Here is a 19,294-nt window from a genome sequence, read left to right as displayed (position 1 = left end):
TCAGATCAGGTAGCCCTCTTCGGAGTAACAAAACTACATGCTACAGGATCTGAACATGGCAAAGTAAAGCATGGCATGGAACTACTCAAAGAGCTTAACAAAAGTCCCTTAGTGACCTTGAGCCAAAAGGGATCAGAAAATACAATTGCAAGCATGTGAACATAGCAAAAACATAATCAATTTTCAGACTTAGTGAAAAACTGGCACATGCTGAAATATAACTCAAGTAGGCATGTTTACGAGCTCGATGCACTCACTACGGTGCAAGTCATGGCAAGACAAGCATACACCCATCAAGAAGGCACAAAATGCAAGCTAGACATGGCAAGAACAATAGCATAGCATGCACGGACCAACTACAACAACACCGGCAAAATTGCAAACAAGTTGACAATCTGCCCAGATTCACAAAGTAGCAAAAGTAGAGCTCGATTGACTCAAGCTAGGGTGCTCCATAATTGCAAACAAAGACATGGATGGATAAAGCACTACAAGATTAACAAAACATCCTTACTGATCATCCTCAAAAGAGGCACGGATCACTAGGAAACAACATGAACATATGGCATCATGAGATAAACAGCTCCAGGACTTGGTGAAATTTCTAAGTCCCTGGAAACAGAATTACTAAGTGCACCACTTTGCAACCTTGCACAAGTCACCACACACATCACAAAAACACATGGGTTGCACCTCTGGAAAGATGACAAAACCCTTAACAAAACACATGTAGAACTCATGGGCATATCATGCACACATTAATCATGGCAAAAATGACAAAAAGCTAAATAGAATAGCAGATCTGACAATTAACTCAAGTAGCCCTCTTCTAACAGCATTTCGGGCATCAAGATGAACTCAAATGAAAATGATGCAATGGAATGAAATGATGTACTCTCTGAGATGAACATTTTATATGCTATATGCATGAATCGGAGCTACGGATGCAAAGTTACGGAGCCGATGAACATGAGCACATGGATCTGGAAATTTTCGGGGACTTAGTGAAAATTATACCCTCCGAGAAAGTCAACCCGGGACGGAGACGTGCGGGACGGAGGGATCCAGGCGTGGGCGCGGTGTTTGGATGGGTGCGCGGGTGGATCTGATCCCGCTTCGCGGATCTCGTCGGAGAAGTTCGCCGGAGACGGGGGAGACGGCCGGAGAGGCGGCGGGGCGAGGCCGGTCGAGGCGGCGGGGTCGTGGCTCGGCGAACGGCGGCGGTGCCGGAGGAGAGCCGGGCGCGGCGGCGGCGGAGCAAGTGCGGCGGCGCGGGGAGGCGCAAGGCGGCGGCGGGATGCGCGGCGGCGGCGGCGCAGGCGGCCGGCGGGAGGCGCGTGGTCTCGGGCGCGCGAGGCAGGCGCGTGGATGGCGGCGTGGGGCGCCGGGCCGGGAGGGCCGAGCGCGGGCCGCGGCGGGCCTCGGTGGCACGCGGGCGAGGAGAGAGAGAGAGAGACGGCGCCACATGGCGAGTGGTGGTTGGCTGCGGAGGCGGCTGAAGCCGACGTGGTGCGACGCCATAGGTCGGAGCGACGTGGAGCGGCGTGGTGGACACGTCCGGCGCGGCGTGGACGCGTCCGGCAGCGCGAGAGGAGGAGTTTTAGGGTTCATCCGCGAAAATTTCGGGGATGGCCACATATTTATAGGTAGAGGGAGCTAGGGGAGTCCAAATGAGGTGCGGTTTTCGGCCACGCGATCGTGATCGAACGACCGAGATGATGGAGAGGGTTTTGGTGGGTTTTGGGCCAAATTGTAAGGGTGTTGGGCTGCAACACACACGAGGCCTTTTCGGTCCCTCGGTTAACCGTTGGAGTATCAAACGAAGTCCAAATGGTATGAAACTTGACAGGCGGTCTACTGGTAGTAAACCAAGGCCGCTTGGCAAGTCTCGGTCCAATCCGGAAATGTTTAATCCCCACACACGAAAGAAAGCTAGAAATGACCACCGGAGGAGAACGAAGCGCCGGAATGCAAAACGGACAACGGGGAAAATGCTCGAATGCAAGAGACAAACATGTATGCGAATGAAATGCACATGATGACATGATATGCAATGCATGACACGCAAGCAATGACAACGCAAAAACATCGAATAACTGCACGACACCTGGCACATCGGTCACGGGGCGTTACAGTACTTCCCCTCAAAAGGAAGGAACTTCGGTAACACATCCTCGTCTCCACCGGATCCTCTCTTGGTTATCTCTTACCTTTACTTGTGCAAGCTCTTTATTGTTTCTACCCTTGCTTGCTTGTATGCTTGTTGTTATTGCATCATATAGGTTGCTCACCTAGTTGCACATCTAGACAACCTACTTTGATGCAAAGTTTAATTTGGTAAAGAAAAGCTAAAAATTGGTAGTTGCCTATTCACCCCCCCCCCCCTAGTCAACCATATCGATCCTTTCACCTTGAATCGATTTGAAGAACCTGACGCCAATGTCACCGGCGTGTACGCACGACGAGAATCGATGTTGGAGCTTCGTCTAATCCGTCCCAACAAACGAACTTAACAAAGATCAGAGTCCGGAAGACTAACTCGGAGAAGAAGCGCCTCCATCCGTCTGAGCATCACCTATGAAAGGACTAAAACCTTAATGTAGGATTGATAAGCATGTCTAGAGGGGTGTGAACTAAGCTCAAAATAGACTCTTTCCCAAGTTTTAATTTCTTGGTTGATTTTAGACTTTTCTAGCAATCTATAGAGCACCCTACACATGCAAGTCTAGACTATAGGCAGTGGAAAGTAAAGATATGCAAGTGCAAAGTAAATGAGATAGAGTTGAGAGAATCACAAACACAATTGGCTTAGTGAAGGTTTTTCTCGTGCTTCGGATAGCTGGAATATCTTACATCCACGTTGATGGAGGCTTCAATCTGCGAAGGATCTAAGATCACAAGTATCCCAGTTGCGATATTCCACGAAGGAATAAGGTCCACAAAGGCTCCACGAAGGAGAAATCACAACTATTCCACCATGGCACACGCCCATGAAGGAATGGTCTCACTAAGGTAGATCTCCACGAAGTAGGCGATCTCCAAGACCGTACAAACTTCTTGGGTTCTACACAGTCTTGAAGACTTCCAAGCAACACCTAGCCAATCTAGGAGGCGCACACCCTCCAAAAACAGCAAAGACAGAGGTTGATTGGTGATGAATCATTTGCTCTTGTGCTTCAAAAGATAATTTCCTCAACACTCAATCTCTCTCAAGATTTGGCTATGGATTTGGAGAAGTAGGAGTAGAAAGCAAGAGGGGATTAGATCTCAAAGGGTTTTATTGGATAGTTGGATTGGAAAGCCTATTGCACATCTTGGAGGTTCCAATGGGAATTGCTCGGTGGCTCCAAAGTGAACAAAAGTGTCAACTTTCATATGCATCTGTAGTTCCGAATGAAAATCAATCGGTGTCTCCAAAGAGAGCACTTCAACAGTGGCACTCTCTGTTAACGTTGCATAAGTTCTGGCTTGTATTACTCGGAATTTCTAACATGGTAACAATAAGTTTACCAGGTTGCTTTGCTGGCTCTGGATGGACTGTTGGAGGCTTGGATTGAATAGGGTTTGTCCATCGATTATATCTTGATGATTAGGTGCTTTTCGAGTGGAAGTGCTCCAAAACACCGAGATGAATGTCACTAGTATATATAGTGGAAACTTTTGACAAGCTTTTCATGTTTGATCTTTAAGCACATGGAGCAGAAGGCTCATTACCACATCCTTGTCCCCTTTTGATAGTAGTGGCAATGCCTATGGACTCAATGTGATATTGGATCGCTAAAATGAAAATGTATTCCATTTGGAGGGAAGCCTTTCAGTTCCAAGTTTGGAGGAGAGAAGGACATTTGACCATGTCAAAAGCTTTTCCAAAGTCAGTTTTAGAAGGACACCATAGACTCTTTTACTCTATACAGTTTTTTAGTGTTTCATGGGGAATCAGTATCCCCTCAAATTTGTATCTCCCTTTTAGGAAGGTTGTTTGAGAACACTAATCCCCCCTTTTATGACTGCAATTAGTGTTTAACCATGACCTTGCTGATTATCTCAAAGACAAGATTCAAGAGACATATTGGCCTATACTTCCGAATTCTTCCAAGAAGACACCATTATCATCTTGGCCAATATGTCTCTTGAATCTTGTCTTTGAGATAATCACCAAGGTCATGGTTAAAAAACCTTGTTTTATTCATCTTGGTGTCATCTCACCCCGTGGCAGCCCAAAAACCTTGTTTTATTCGTCTTCTTTTTGACCACCTTCTCCACATTGTACGTGCTCACCTCCTTCTACTTGTCAGTGTTGAGGCTACCGTTAAGTCTATATCAATCATTGCCTCCCACTCCTCCTCGAATGAAATCGAGCTCGACATTGTGATGATGTAATATCCTGCGATCTATTGTAGGAGAAAACCAGACACTATCACAAAGATTTATATCATTGTGCCTCGGATAGAGACCTTCTTGAACGCGGTGACCGTAACACAATTTGTAGAGTGCACCTACTCTTTATTAGTTAATGATAGTTTGATGAATACAAATTTCCTTGGGGGAACTATCAGCCAAATATTACGGCCAACTGAAGGTACAAAGCGCTACGAGCTAGGTTATGAGCATACTTTTTGACTTCATGTTCTCGTGCACGAAATGAACTTCCCGAAAAGCCTTATCCCTCCCTTGTACCATCAAAATGTGTCCATGCAAAATCGATGACGATGCCTGAAGAATCATCACAACAACCCGACAATCTCTTGCAATTGTGATTTTATGTAATAGGGGATATTCCGCTACAAGGCCTCTCAACATGCCAATGCTTTGAGGGTTTACAGATAGGACAATTCCTCGAAGAACAGTGTAGATGCTCCCAAGAAGACACTGTTGTCATCTCTTGTCACTGTCACCAGCAAACCAACACACATATTCTTATATATCCCTGTGTCGACATTGATCTTCGTAGTTCCTGGTCTTGGTGTAGTCCCATCTAGGATGACCGCAACACGATTTGGCCCATAGGAATTTTGGTGAAGAAGCTCAGTTTTGTGCTTGATGCATGAAGCATAGTTTTGTTCTGGTGCATAACCTAATGCAGCCAGCATAGGGCGCTCCTCCTCATCATTTATAGCGTCGATTGGGGAACCAACACCCATGCGATAGTTATTGGGCCGTAGTCCATTAGCGCCGCTCTCGCTACTTCGCTCGTGTGGTTTAGCTAGCCAAAATTTTGTTTGCGCTAGCTGCTAGCTAAAAAAACAGCTCTCAGTTTTTTGGGTATAATTTTAAAAATCCACATATTCAAATAAAATGCTTCTGAGTTTGAAAGGTTCAAAAATAAAAAAACAGCTCTCAGTTTTTTGGGTATAATTTTAAAAATCCACATATTCAAATAAAATGCTTCTGAGTTTGAAAGGTTCAAAAATAAAAAAGTTCATGAATTCAAAAAAATCATGAATTAAAAAATTCATGATTTAAAAAAATTCCACGAACTCAAAAAATGTTCACGAATTATAAAAAATGTAAATTAAAAAATTCTGACGAATTAGAAAAAAACGAATTTGAAAAAGTTTCACCGATTTTAAAAATGTTCAAGATTGTTTTTAAAAGTTCATGGATTTTTAAAGTGAAAATTTAAAACGAAAAAAATGAACAAAAACCTGCCCCCAAAAGAAGAAAAAACCGGTTATTCACAAAACGAGAGCGAGCCTTCCGAGCCCATTACAGGCGATACAGATGGTCCAGCCAGCATATGTGGATAACCGGCGCTCCTCGGGCCAAAAAAAAAGGCAGCACGTCGCGTGGGTAAGGAATTTCTTCGCGTGCACCCAAACGGAGTACATAATTACAAAAAGACCCTCCCCCGGGCCAACGCCACGCCATTACTACCGTCCAACGCTAGTCCAAGCTCCACACGATTTCCCCAACCGGAGACTCGGACAGACAGGGTCGCCCAGATCGGAGCAGATGGCAGTGGTAGCGGCGACCCGGCCGGCGCTGGTGGTTGGGGCGCTCGTGGCGGCGCTGATGATGCTGGGCTCGGAGGCGGTGTGGCTCGACCTGCCGCCCTCGGGGACCAAGTGCGTCTCCGAGGAGATCCAGCCCAACGTGGTGGTGGTCGCGGACTACATGCTCATGTACGAGGCCCACGCCACCGCCCACCCCACCGTCGCCGTCAAGGTAAGCGCGGCGCGATCCCCTCCCATCGTCTTCGCATGTTTGCTTTCTTGTTCCAGTGGTTTGATCTTGATCTAGACCGGTGAACTCTCGTGTGTTGGGATCCAGAATTTGGGGGCGACAGATACTAGCTTGTTTTAATTATTTGTGTTAAGTTTAGTTGGTGGATTGAACTTTTTGAGTCAAAATTAGAGCCTCCGTGGCAATTGAATTTGGGCATTTTTAGAAGAGAAAACTGACCAGCTTAAGTTAACATCTCCTAGAGAAGTCAACAGGCAAAAGTTTTACATTTAGTGTAAGTTGGCGCACAGGGTCTGTGCTATGTGGATTATGGTAAGGTTAAATGATGTTAATCCAGTACTCCAGTAGTTTGTCATGAATCTGCTCATATGCTCCAGTGCTTTGTTCTGGAGGAAGCAGCTGAGGTTTGAACCGTTGAGCTAGACATGGTGGACTTGATGCGAATTGACCCAAAGTGCCACTTCCTAGTTGCTTCACATCGGGGCAACATGCTGTGGACTGATAATTTCTATGCATGTAGCAATATCCCAAGTAACGTGACCTGCAGCTGCAGGACTCTTTGGGCACCTGGCACCTATTATTAGAATAGCATGGTCGTAGGTACTGAGACTAATAAAAGATGATTGGGGTTAAGAAAACAAGCGAGGGATGGATTGTTATTCATTATCACCGCTATGGATGGGCTGATGAGATTCTGGTAAGATGCAATCATGTTTGCATGTGGGCAGACGGATGAACATACAGGGAGATGACATAAGGTCCCACTTCTCACCCATCCTGTTGTAGATAATGAGAACTTCAGATTTCAGACTCATGATGTCTGTTGCGCAATCCAGGGAACCAGAGATTCGATGATACATGTGTATTGTAGCTCATAACTGGAAAAGTACCAGTAAGTAACTGGGATTAGCCACATGTTCACAACTCTGTCGTTCATATGTCCAAGAATTCTGCAAGCAACACATGGATGTTGTATTGTACTTTTGCGGTGCCTATGTTTTCTTCTGTAAAACTTTTGTGGTGGCTAAATGGTGCTTTGGCATGCTGAGTGTGTATGAATATGGTGACTTCTTTTGCTAATGTTCACACACATAATTAGCATAGCATGTCCATATATCAGTTAGTCTTATGGAAGATTTTTTTAGAAATGATGATTTCTGAAGACAATTTTTTTTTCTTGCTTACTCATTTGTATTGTACATGTTTGTGTAGGTTACCTCACCATATGGCAATACTGTACATCACAAAGAAAATGCTACAGTGGGCCAGTTTGCATTTACAACTTCAGAAGCTGGAAACTACCTTGCTTGCTTCTGGCTAGACAGCGCAGAGAAAGGATCAGGAGTATCTCTAAATCTTGATTGGAAGATAGGGATTGCGACAAAGGACTGGGACTCTGTTGCCAAGAAGGAGAAGATTGAGGTGTGCCAATTATTTAAATACACCTAGTCCAAATGGCACTATACTTCAATGTAATGCATTGTTTTTTGTTCCTGATTATTTTAATCTGAAATTTCTGTCTTCAGGGTGTTGAATTAGAGCTCGCGAAACTTGAAGCTGCAGTGGAATCCATTCATCATAACTTATTATATCTCAAAGCAAGGCAAGTTATCTATTCTACTTTTTGTGTGTGTTTTAATAGCCAGACAACAGATTGTGGTCGTTGTGCTACGTTGCACCAGTCTATTTAGGTAGGGGAGTCTGTAGTCTGTACTATTTCCAGTTGGATGTTTTTATATAGGCTAAATATAAATATACTTTGAACTAACTGTTACATATAAAAGTTGGTGACTATGAAACTACAGCATTGTGATTTGTGAAACAGAACCTACGGGTCTCATCTGTCTTGGGCTGTAGATTGAGCTGCTATTTGAAGTTCTTAGGTGGTCTTACTGTTTTGTACTGGATGAGATATTTGGGATATGGACAAGCAAACCTACTAGCTTTACTTATCTTTACTACAATATAATATTTGGAACTGGCAATGCATAGCATAATGCGTGATCTTGATGTGTTTATGCAGGGAAGCGGAGATGCGGGAAGTGAGCGAGAAAACGAATTCCAGGGTTGCCTGGTTCAGCATCTTGTCACTGGGCGTGTGCGTTGTGGTCTCCGCTCTGCAGCTATGGCATTTGCAAGGCTTCTTCCAGAAGAAGAAGCTCATCTGAATTCACTCGTTTCACCATGTACTCCTGTGCTGTTAACTACCTTAGCAAGAGGACAGTTTTGTCGTATTTATTTCGACAAACTCATGTGATGGACAAAACAGTTCCCTGGTACAAGATACATGATTTCAATACCAAGCAGTTCCTTGGTGTTTGGTGCTTGATACATGATATTATGTGCAATAGAAATATTTTCAAATCTGCTACTTCTAGGATTATATTTGGCCTTTGTGTGTGGCATAGTATATATAGATTGTGAAATTTTATCATTGTCTCATCTGAATTTCTTTTGGTACCAGGGAATTGAAATACTCCTAGTATTAAAATTTATTACCATCTACTCCCTTCGTTCCATAATATAGAAGCGTTTTTGATACTACGCTTTGACGGAGGGAGTATTTTCTTGCCGTGTGTTTGGTTGGGGGTAATTGGAGCTAGGGGAACTTCAAATCTATTGTTTGGCTGGAGGGATTGAGAATTCACAAAGGAATATGCATAAGACTTGAGACTCCAACTAACAGGCGAGGGAGTGTGTTGAAAGGGAATTGTTTTAGTGAGTCAATCGTAACCCTTCATCCTAACTTCTCTTGTCTAGTCCCTTGTCAATTCTCATGAACCAAATAAGGGAGTACAATTTCTTCGCAAATTGTCAAACATAATAATTCCTATCATGCACCAAACAGAGGATTGGGATAAAACGACTTATCTCATGTCTAATCTCAATACAACTCCTTACTTTAAACTCTCATTCCCCCTCTCAAATACTCCCCCCGTCCGAAAAAGCTTTCTCTTAAATGGATGTATCTAACATCAAGTTAGTGCTAAATACATTCATTCGAGGGACAAATTTGAGACAAGTTTTTTTGGATGGAAGGAGTATTGCCAAACATGCTGTAGAGCACTTGGGGCCTGTTTGGTTTGCGCCCTAAGCTTGCCACGCCTAACCTTAGTCGTGCCACAATAACTTAGGCATATGTTTGGTTTATTGCCACATTTGTGGCTTGCCACACTTTTCTAGCCACTTGGTCCACATGTCATAGGCCTAACTTTTTACCAAATCTTGTCACACTTATGATGGCCATTTTGTGAGCCACACTTTTTGTGGCAGCCACACTTTATCTAAGATTAGTTGTGGTAAAGTTAGCCATGAACCAAACAGGCCCTTGATTTTGGGGCTGTACTAGGCTTGGCCGGGCCATGTCAGACACAGACAGTGGGCTTCCCTAAAAAATGGTTAGACAGTGCCCAGTGGGCTTCGCCGGATAGACGAATCACGGTCGGTCAAACAAGGCAGTCCAAACACTCCGCAGCGTCAGACCGCACCACAACCAACCGCGCACCATGCGTCGTCTCGGCCACTTCCCCCTCCTCGCCGCCGTCCTCCTCGCGGTGGTCCCGCACCCGGCCCACCCGCTCACCGAGCTCGAGACCTCCCAAATCCGGCGCTTCCAGGACTACCTCCGCATCTGCACCGCCCACCCCGCCCCGGACTACGCCGGCGCCGCCGCGTTCCTCCTCCCCTACGCCGCGTCACTCGGCCTCAGCTCCAAGACGCTCCACTTCAGCCCCTGCAAGTCAAAGCCGCTCCTCCTCCTCACCTGGCCGGGCACGGACCCGTCGCTCCCCTCCATCCTCCTCAACTCCCACCTCGACTCCGTGCCCGCGGAGCCCGAGCACTGGATCCACCCGCCCTACGCCGCGCACCACGACCCCGCCACGGGCCGCGTCTACGCCCGCGGCGCGCAGGACGACAAGTGCCTCCCCATCCAGTACCTCGAGGCCATCCGCGGCCTCCAGGCCGCCGGCTTCGCGCCCGCACGCACCGTCCACGTCTCGCTCGTCCCCGACGAGGAGATCGGCGGCGAGGACGGCCACGAGAAGTTCGTCCAGTCGGAGGAGTTCCGCGCCCTCAATGTCGGGTTCATGCTCGACGAGGGGCAGGCCTCGCTCACGGATGTTTACAGGGTTTTCTACGCGGATAGGCTGGTGTGGAAGCTGATCGTCAAGGCCACGGGGGCTCCCGGGCATGGGTCGAAGCTGTTCGATGGGGCCGCCGTGGAGAATCTGATGGATTGCATTGAGACCGTGGCTGGATACAGGGATGCACAGTTCGAGAAGGTGAAGTCGGGCAAGTACGGTCCCGGAGAGGTGGTGTCCGTGAATCCTGTCTACATGAATGCCGGCACGCCAAGCCCCACTGTAAGGATACTCCTACTTGTTACTTTGTTAGCTATTTCGTTCAGTGCACGCTGATGAAATAGTAGAGAGCAATGATTATAATTTGAGATGGTCAGACAACATCATATAGAGCATCTATTATTATTAGCACAACTGAGATCAGCTCTGTCAGCCAGTGCAAACTGACGAACTTCGTAGGCTTATCCTAAATTATTCTTTCTACAAAACGTACATCAATGGGTCGAAGTAGTAAACCTAATTAATTTGTTCAAGAGATCTACACGCACTTCGTCAGTAAGTCAATACTGTGGGAGGCAATTGCAAAACCAGATATTTTTTTGTAGAAAACAGTGTTTGGGCGCTAACTGCAAAACCCACACATATCTAATGAGGATAACTAACAGGGAAAGGCTAGATGGCATTGCTTCAAGGGAACTGGAATATGTGCAAGGGAGGAAGGGTAGAGGAACATAGATTAGAATGCGAGAAGATTAGCAAAGAGTAGATTAATTCTTCTTTACTAATAGATGCATGTTGATAGGGACTGTGTAACTCTATCTAATCCCTAGGTTACAATCTGAACTGTAACGAAACTTTTACTTTACATGGAATATACCAAGGACATAAACTCAACTAACAACGGTGCTCATTATTCTTATGTCTAGTTTCCAACTAACAGTAGCAGAACAAAGCACAGTTCAGCATGAACAGTACTTTGCTGTTACACATGCCAAACAGTACCACAACACAGCATATCCTCCTGCTCTACGCCTATTCCATTCCTTTTGCTTTATTAATTGAACTTTTCTATGAACTGAGATCATATCATTTTCTATTACTTCCAACGTAGCAACTGGCAGTTCAGAACAAGCAAAAAGGTAAAAGAGTTCGGAGTACTAACAAGAAGCCCACTGATCAAATCAGGTCTGGGGCCCAAACTGTTGGACAAAAAACATGTTAGCAACCAGTGCCATCTCAGATTTATTAACTAAACTTATGTTGCGCTCTCTCTCATACTAGCGTTTTTGTTAAGGCCAATGTTCAGGAAATCGTTAACTGGTAACTTCTCGGTCAACTGGCTATTAGGGGATTAGTAGGTGAATCGGCCAATTAATCGGATGATAAATCAGTTAATCGGCTACTCGGCGACCCACCAAGCAGGGATTAAGCAGTCAGTTAAACTGATTTATCGGCCGATATTTTGAACACGTGGTTAAGGCATTGGAATTATCTAAACACAGAACTCTTGTGTGATTTACTTAAATGTTCTATCTTCTATGTTCATGCAAGTATGTAGTTCATGTAGTACGATATTAGCATGCATGCCAGCATCATGTTGCATGCACATGAGCTTGCTGGACGATGAGCAGAGCATTGAACAAGGGCAGTTTTGCTATATGGCTAGGAGCAAGCAACTGCTTGCATTGACCACCCCCTGTTCCAAAATGTGGAGTTAAAGGATCACAGCTGACCAAGCTGCAAGTCTTAAGACCCGCTTATTTCTACACTTCCAATCCTTCTTTAAAATATTCTCGCTTAGATCAGACAAATATCCTAGTACTTGACACGCAGGAAACATAATCTGACTTTTTTCGGTAGATGTTCATCATTCTATTACCTTGTTTTATACTATATTTTAGATCACTTTGAAGGTAATCATCTGTCGGAATGAAAAGGTCTAGACCTGATAGCAATAGAGGATAATTTACAAATTTGTGCAGTAGATGCCACTATTACCTTGTGATTTGCAAGTAAAATTGAGGTAGTCACGTTAATCTAATATTTTGGGAGAGCACTTTGAAGATAGTCTTTTGACAAAAAGGGCAAATATGTAGATCTTGCAGTAATGGGATGATCTGCAAAATGTGTGGTACATGCTGCCATTACCTTGTGATCCCATAATTTTGAATTACTGTATAAAATATAGTTATTTTACTTGCATATTTTTGGAAAATACTGAAGCAAATGTATAGAATATGCCATATTATATTAACATCACAGAGTCTGGAATATGATTTCCAGGAACCAAGGTCTAAAACATAATTTCTTGACAGTATAAGGTCTGTAGTACACATATTCAATACATGAAAAAACTAAAATGGAATTATACAAATACAGGGTGTCAGGGTCTAAAACTTAATTTACAACACTTTGTAATCAACTAGAGGGTTGCTATGCAATATACAAGAACCTAGGTTGAAGCCTGTTTGCCCTTTCAGATTTTACAATTCAAATTTTTTGGATCACAAGGTAATGGCAACATCTACTGCACATTTTGCGGATTAACCCGCTACTGCAAGATCTACATATTTGCCTTTTTGGCAAGATGACTGTCTTCAAAGTGATTTTCCAAAATGTTAGAATTAATGTGACCACCTCAAGTTTTTACTTGCAAATCACAAGGTAATAGTGACAGCGACTACACAAATTTCCAGATTATCCACTATTGTTGTGAGGACCTTGTCATTCTGACAGATGAATAACTTAAAAGGATTTTCTGAATATAGCATAACGCAAGGCAATAAAACTATGTAATTTCTTCACCCATTAAAATATACGTCTCCTACTGTCCTTTCCTTAAAAGAAAAGGTAACAGCATTATGAACATCTATTCTATTGACACAACCCACTCATCAAATCATGTCTTGGGCCCAAACTGTTGGGTCATAATAAACATTTTAGCAACTAGTTCCTATCTTAGATTTATTAACTGGTCTTATGTTGCTCTCTCTCTCTCTCTCTCAAACCAATGTTTTTGTTAAGGCATTTGAATCATCTTAACACAGAACATTGTAGTCTGATTAACTTGGATGTTCTATGTTCAGGCAAGTATGTAGTTCTTGTAGTGTGATATTTGCATGCACGTGGTCCTGCTGGACGATGAGTTGAGCACCGAACAAGTGCAGTTTAGCTATATGGCTGGGAGCACCCAACTGCTTGCATAGACCATGCCCTGATCCAAATTTCTGAATTAAAGGATCACCATTGACCAAGCTGCAAGGCTTAATACGCACGTATTTCTACACCTCCAATCCTTCTTTCCAATATCCTTGCTTAGATCAGACATGAATATATATCCTAGTACATGTATGAGATCGTTGGGAGTCCCATCTCTTTGTGTAACCTAGTATTCATAATATTTTCTGGCAAAATCCAGTATTTGCTATCAAATTGATTTTAACTTTGGCTTCCACTTTTCGCTATGGAAAAGTTAGAATAGTTCTTGAAGCCAATGTTAGAATCAATTTGATCGTTGAAAGTTTATTTTAAAATATCACAGCTATTAGGCTATGTATAGATATAGGGCTTCATGTGAGCTTATTCACAATAATTATTACTTCCTCTGTAAAGAAATATAAGAGCGTTTAGATCACTACTTTAGTGATCTATAAATGCTCTTATATTTCTTTACGGAGGAAGTATTTATCATCATGCATGTAGGTAGTAGAGTAATTTTTGAAGCAAAAGTTAGAATCAATCTGATTGTGACAAGCTGGGTTCTTTAAGAACTTTCAGAACTTTTAGGCTATGTATAGAGATAGGTCATGCGAGCTTATTCACCATGATTATTTCTCATCATGCATGTAGTTAGTAGAATAATTTTTATGTGTTTGTTCTAGTGTTCTAGCCCAACGATACTGGAGTGGAAGTGGTCCTTCGTCTTGCAGTTTGGTGAATGCTGAATTGATGATCCATTAACCCAGAGTAGGGATGAATGCATCTGGTTGGTTGCTCCTAACCATCAAATCTGAGCAAAAGTTGATTTGCTCAGTTGTCTACACATTGGTCCAGAGCTCAGCAGCTGCAGTTCTTTTAAGCAGACGTGCACTTGGTCAAAGGTCTAACTATCAATGTCAGTGAGGCACTAAAGCAAACCTGCATTAGGCATGCTCTATTTTATTGCACTTTATCTGCACTGCTGCTATCTTTGTAATGTTCTCGAGATGCCAAACCCATTACAATAAGACAAATTAATAGAGGTCTGGTATAGACAGTGGCATACGCCAAAAATCAACATTGCCACAGAATCTATTCATTTCTACACATGGCTTCTGTGTAGTCTCTAAAGACTAATCGATGCAGGGCTTTGTGATGAATATGCAACCTTCAGAAGCAGAGGTGGGTTTTGATCTCCGCCTTCCTCCAACCGAAGATATTGAACAGATCGAAAGAAGAATCAAAGAAGAATGGGCACCAGCTCATAAGAACTTGACTTACCAGGTGAATATAGTTTAACTTTTATGTGGGTAATGGAATATAAATCGAATTTTGCATTGGCAGTCTTCTTCTATTACTTGATTTTCTAAGTTCCTGTCTTTGTATTGTACAGCTGATGAAGAAAGGACCAGTGAGGGATGTTACAGGACGTCCCTTACTTACACCAGCCAATGAGTCAAACCCATGGTGGTCTGTATTTGAACAGGCTATTATCTCGTCGGGTGGAAAACTAGCAAAGCCTGAGATCTTATCTTCAACCACGGACGCCCGATTCGTGAGGCAGATGGGTGTTCCAGCCCTTGGATTTTCTCCAATGATAAATACTCCAATTTTACTTCACGATCATAATGAGGTAATTGATCTTTGCCTGCTATTGTAATTTCTGTTTACATAGTGTGATGGCTGAGTCAATTTTATCTCAAAATCGCAGTTTCTGGAGGACAAAGTGTTCCTGGGGGGCATCGAAGTGTATGAACATCTTATTAGGGCGCTAAGCTCCTTCAAAGGCTGATTCAAAATAGACACATAAATTCTACCATTGTTGTACTCCCGTCACATGTAAATTGAATGTAGCAAGAGAACTCGGACGCCCACAACTATCATGCTCCAACCTACAGTTAGATTGGTTCGGGCTCAACCACATAATCTGCGGATAATGGAAATCTGCGGATGATGATCTCTGAAATAATGGAAATCTGCAGATGATGATCTCGGCGCAGGTTAAATTTGTATGTAATGTAAATACAGAGTTACGAACTGTAACAAAGTCGATGTGTAAGGTCTACGGTTGAAACGATATTTCTCCATTTATGGTCTGCTGGTAGCCTGGTATCATGTCTGCCGAGGGAAAGCAGAAGTGCTTTTTGAAACAAGACACCCAGCATCGTAAATGGTTCTGCTGCATTTGTTCTTTGCCCCATCTTGCAGGAAGTAGATTGTTTCGCATCCGGGGCAAAGATTTGGACATGAATCGTTTGGATGGTGGGAAAAATGCATGCAGTACGTTGGTATTTCAGGTTGCAGCTGTTTGTCATGAACAGATACGGTGGCTCCGGGGGCCGTCAGCTGAGATGAGATCGTGTGCGCTGGACATAGCACCATCACTCGTCCGGATGAGCGGTTGAGCACGTCACGAGCACGTCGGACCAACGCGACACCCTCCAGTTCCACACGGGGCTCGAACCAAGGATTCCTTCATGGTACAGGCGACCATGTAGCAGTGACAAGAAAATGACTCTAATCATGCGAATAATAATCCTATAGAAAAAACACTAGTTGCAATCTTGCTTCTCTCCCATCCGGGGAAGCTTCTTCGCTCCTTCCGGCCCATCCACTCCATGCCCCTGTGTCACCCCGCTCCTCAAGTCGTGATGCCTTCCAGCTGCACGAAGATAAGCCTGTAAAAGATGGCGATAATATATTCGCGCTGTCCATTTCCCCAGCCTCGCCGAATAAAAGAGAGCAGGAAGCCACTGCAGGGCTACTACGTCATGTCAGTCAGCCAGGGGCTTAAGTCCCGCCAGCTAGGCTGTTAAAACGCGTGAGCGTGGCGTGGGCCACGCACGCAGCCTGCCGTGGGCCGATCTGATTTGCTCTCTCTCTCTCTCTGAGAGAGAGAGAGAGAGAGATGTGAGAAATCTAATGCGTGCTTTGTTATGATTAGGTCGTTTTTCTTCCTGCCCACGCCCAGCTGTCTGTCTGCCAAAGTGTCTGATGAAAGAGAGTGTGTCCGGTCGAGAAAGGCGCCTCTGTGAACTCTGAAGTGGACGTGCATGTTACATGTAGGTTGGTTGTGGTACGAGAAAATGCGTGCGTATGTGGTGATGCAAGTCGTGTAACCACGTGGCGTGTTGACCCTCGGCCCTCGGGCACTGGATGGCATGCGTTCAGATTCATGTAGCATCATCATCTGGATAACCAATTTTTCACGGTGGGGTTACTTTCATGGAGATCCTGCCTGGATAATTAACCGTGATTATATCATCACCCGTTGCTCTCCAACGGTTAGTCGGCAGGTGTTGTGCACAAGCGTGATACCGTGATACGTTCTTACCACTCCACAGGTGTGCACGCGTGCTCTACTGCTGTGTAACATCGTCGTCGTCGGCAGGTACCCTACCCTACCCACGCCACCATCGTCGTCGAGGCGGTTGCGGTTCAGTCGATCGACACCATCGCCTTCTTCCACTGCTCCGAGGTCCGAGCTACGCATGGCACAGGAGCTTACGCGTTTTGGGACGCCGCTGCCACCGGACGCGTGCAACTTGCAGCGCTGCCGGCTGGCTCCAGCTAGCCTGGCTCTGCTGCCGCTGCCGCTGTCCGGATGAGACGATCCACGACGCGACTTCGTACGGGTTGGTTGTTGCATCTCTGATGCCGTGCCTGACGCCGTACTACGCCGCCGCATCCCCCCAACTAAACCCCTGTCTCCGTCTGAATCTCGCCCCCACGGACCCACGGCCCCCAAATCCGCGAAGCTGCCGCGCCCGATAAACAAATGGCCCGCTCCTATTTCCCTAAAAAAAAAAAGAGAAATGGCCCGCTCCTCTGGCGCATGTTACCCTGCCGTTGCCGTGCGCGTGAATTCCCACTGGGAGGGGAGGACATTGGTCTCGCCTCGCCAGGGGCGATACGTCTCCAATCGTGTGCAGTCAACTCGTCGGCAGGGTGTAGTACTGGTGAGTTGATTAGTTAACAGTTAACCACAGCTGGAACCAACCGACTTTGGCTAATTACACATGCGGCCAGGGCCAGGGGGGGTGGTTAATCCGGTCGCGGGATCGAGACGTTAATGTCAATGTCCATGGCGCTTGTGCTTTGATACTCGCACGTCATGCGATCCTAGCTCTGGATTTTTCACTCCGACGCCGCCGCCCACATGCTCGGAGGAACACGCCTCATGTGAAAGGGCCACACAAGTCCGAGTGAACGTTGTACACTGGTGAGTGAATTCCATTTTTTACCTTGTAGTTGTACATTTATGACACATATTACCCTATTTAACGGAACTTTTATCGAAGTGTCAGATTTTGGAGACTTTTAACACGGTTTTACCCCAGTTTTACATTTTTTTTGTTTATGGTCGATAGGATCGGCATGTTGCGTCATTGATTTGTAAAAAAAACTGTAAGGATCGGAGGGCATCATTGGCGATCTTGTCCAAGCTTCTCTTGTCTATTTGTTCCACTCCTTGTGGCCGTCCATATGTTTTTGGATACAGGGCGTCACCTCACACCTTACCTGATGGACACGCATCAAAAAACAAGGGTCCAAAGATTTCAAAAGGGGTATTCTAGACGAATTTTCACTGGAAGGGGTAATTAGTGTCACAAATGTATAAATATGGGGTAAAAAGTGAAATTCACTCTACACTGGTAGTGTTTGGCAGTGCCTTCATGTCGACGTCCATGGTGTTTGCGCCTTGATACTCACACAATCTAGCTCTGGATTTTTACTCCGACGCCACGTGCCGGACCATGTTCAGTAGCACTCCCTTCGACCCTTTTTACTCTGCATATAAAAATTGTTTGGAGTCAAACTTCATAAAGTTTGATCATATTTATATGAAAAAATATCAACATCAAACCTCGTAAAGTTATACAATATGAAAAATTTAAGTTACGAAGCATCTAATGATAATGATTTCATGTTGTGAATATTATTTTTTACTATAAAATTGGTTAAACTTTACGAGATTTAACTTTAAACAAATCTTATATACAAACTAAAAAAGACCGAAGGAAGTACTCTTTTTTAAATTTTGTTCCATGTTCAGTACTAACTGACGAACATGACACATGTGAAAGTGCCACGGAAGTCCATGGATCACCAGTGGCCGGGCGGCAACTTGCGATCTCACACACACAACTCCCAGGGCGGCGTTTACCATGGCCCGCCCAGAGACCTCACCCGTCACAAAGTGCTTAGAGCAATTTTAATGGGGCGATCTATTTCGTCGGTGGTCGTTTGTTTGGGTCGGCATGAACACAAAAGGCGGCCTAACGCATTAACCCAAACGGACGCGCGTCCGTTTTTCATTCGCGGACGACCAATTCTCGGTCCATTTTTAAGCCTGATTTGCGTCGATGCGGACACGTGACGGACGCGCGCGCGCTCGCCTACTCCTGTCCCCGGGGCCGCCGGTCTGTGGCCCATTGGCCCCCCATTCCATCCTGCGGCCAACAAAGCAACCCTCCCGCCTCCTCCGTTGCTGACGCCGCCGTCCATTTTTTCCGACGACTCTTCCAGCTGGCGCCGCCTCCACATCCGCCCAGCAACGCCGCCCCCTTCCCTCCATCGCCCTCCGCCGTCGTTTTGCCGCCGGGGAGCAAACTGCTTCCCATCGCCGCTTCCCCCACCGCACAGCCGCCCGTCTCCAAGAAGTCGCCTCACCGCCCCTGCCACATCCGAGGGGCACTCTCGTCGGACGTCGGCACACTCGTCGGACGCTGGCAGGGCAGCTAGCTGGTCTGTGGGCGCCGCGACTCCCCTCGCCGGCCGTCTCCTTCGTCGACGCCCGCAAGCTATTCGACAGTTTGCCAAGGTACGAA

General features: G+C 45.3%; 2 protein-coding genes across 2 annotated transcripts; both read left to right on the top strand.

The window, feature by feature from the left end:
* Positions 1-5,856: 5,856 nt before the first annotated feature.
* On the top strand, positions 5,857-8,566 carry LOC125527887 (transmembrane emp24 domain-containing protein p24delta3-like). The gene is made up of 4 exons (XM_048692394.2): positions 5,857-6,165; positions 7,396-7,605; positions 7,710-7,786; positions 8,207-8,566. Exons 1-4 carry the CDS (start codon positions 5,953-5,955, stop codon positions 8,349-8,351), a joined length of 645 nt encoding a protein of 214 aa, XP_048548351.2. The 5' UTR covers positions 5,857-5,952; the 3' UTR covers positions 8,352-8,566.
* A 1,072-nt stretch (positions 8,567-9,638) lies between these two features.
* LOC125520020 (uncharacterized) lies at positions 9,639-15,554 on the top strand. Its single transcript, XM_048684808.2, has 4 exons — positions 9,639-10,547; positions 14,610-14,747; positions 14,857-15,096; positions 15,175-15,554. Exons 1-4 carry the CDS (start codon positions 9,690-9,692, stop codon positions 15,253-15,255), a joined length of 1,317 nt encoding a protein of 438 aa, XP_048540765.1. The 5' UTR covers positions 9,639-9,689; the 3' UTR covers positions 15,256-15,554.
* Positions 15,555-19,294: the final 3,740 nt, after the last annotated feature.

This window comes from Triticum urartu, chromosome 7A, assembly GCF_056163025.1.
Source record: "Triticum urartu cultivar PI428250 chromosome 7A, HENAU_Tu73, whole genome shotgun sequence".
Classification (NCBI taxonomy): Eukaryota; Viridiplantae; Streptophyta; class Magnoliopsida; order Poales; family Poaceae; genus Triticum; species Triticum urartu.
Note: the sequence above shows the minus strand (reverse complement) of the source record. Positions and strands in the feature narration are given on the sequence as shown.

Bases quoted from the DNA above. Each gene is read 5' to 3' on its own strand.
- LOC125520020 (XM_048684808.2), top strand. From the start codon at position 9,690: ATGCGTCGTCTCGGCCACTTCCCCCTCCTCGCCGCCGTCCTCCTCGCG. The intron at 10,548-14,609 runs GTAAGGATACTC...TAATCGATGCAG, and splicing joins CCGGCACGCCAAGCCCCACT to GGCTTTGTGATGAATATGCA. The intron at 15,097-15,174 runs GTAATTGATCTT...TCAAAATCGCAG, and splicing joins TACTTCACGATCATAATGAG to TTTCTGGAGGACAAAGTGTT.
- LOC125527887 (XM_048692394.2), top strand. From the start codon at position 5,953: ATGGCAGTGGTAGCGGCGACCCGGCCGGCGCTGGTGGTTGGGGCGCTC. The intron at 6,166-7,395 runs GTAAGCGCGGCG...ATGTTTGTGTAG, and splicing joins ACCCCACCGTCGCCGTCAAG to GTTACCTCACCATATGGCAA. The intron at 7,787-8,206 runs GCAAGTTATCTA...GTGTTTATGCAG, and splicing joins TTATTATATCTCAAAGCAAG to GGAAGCGGAGATGCGGGAAG.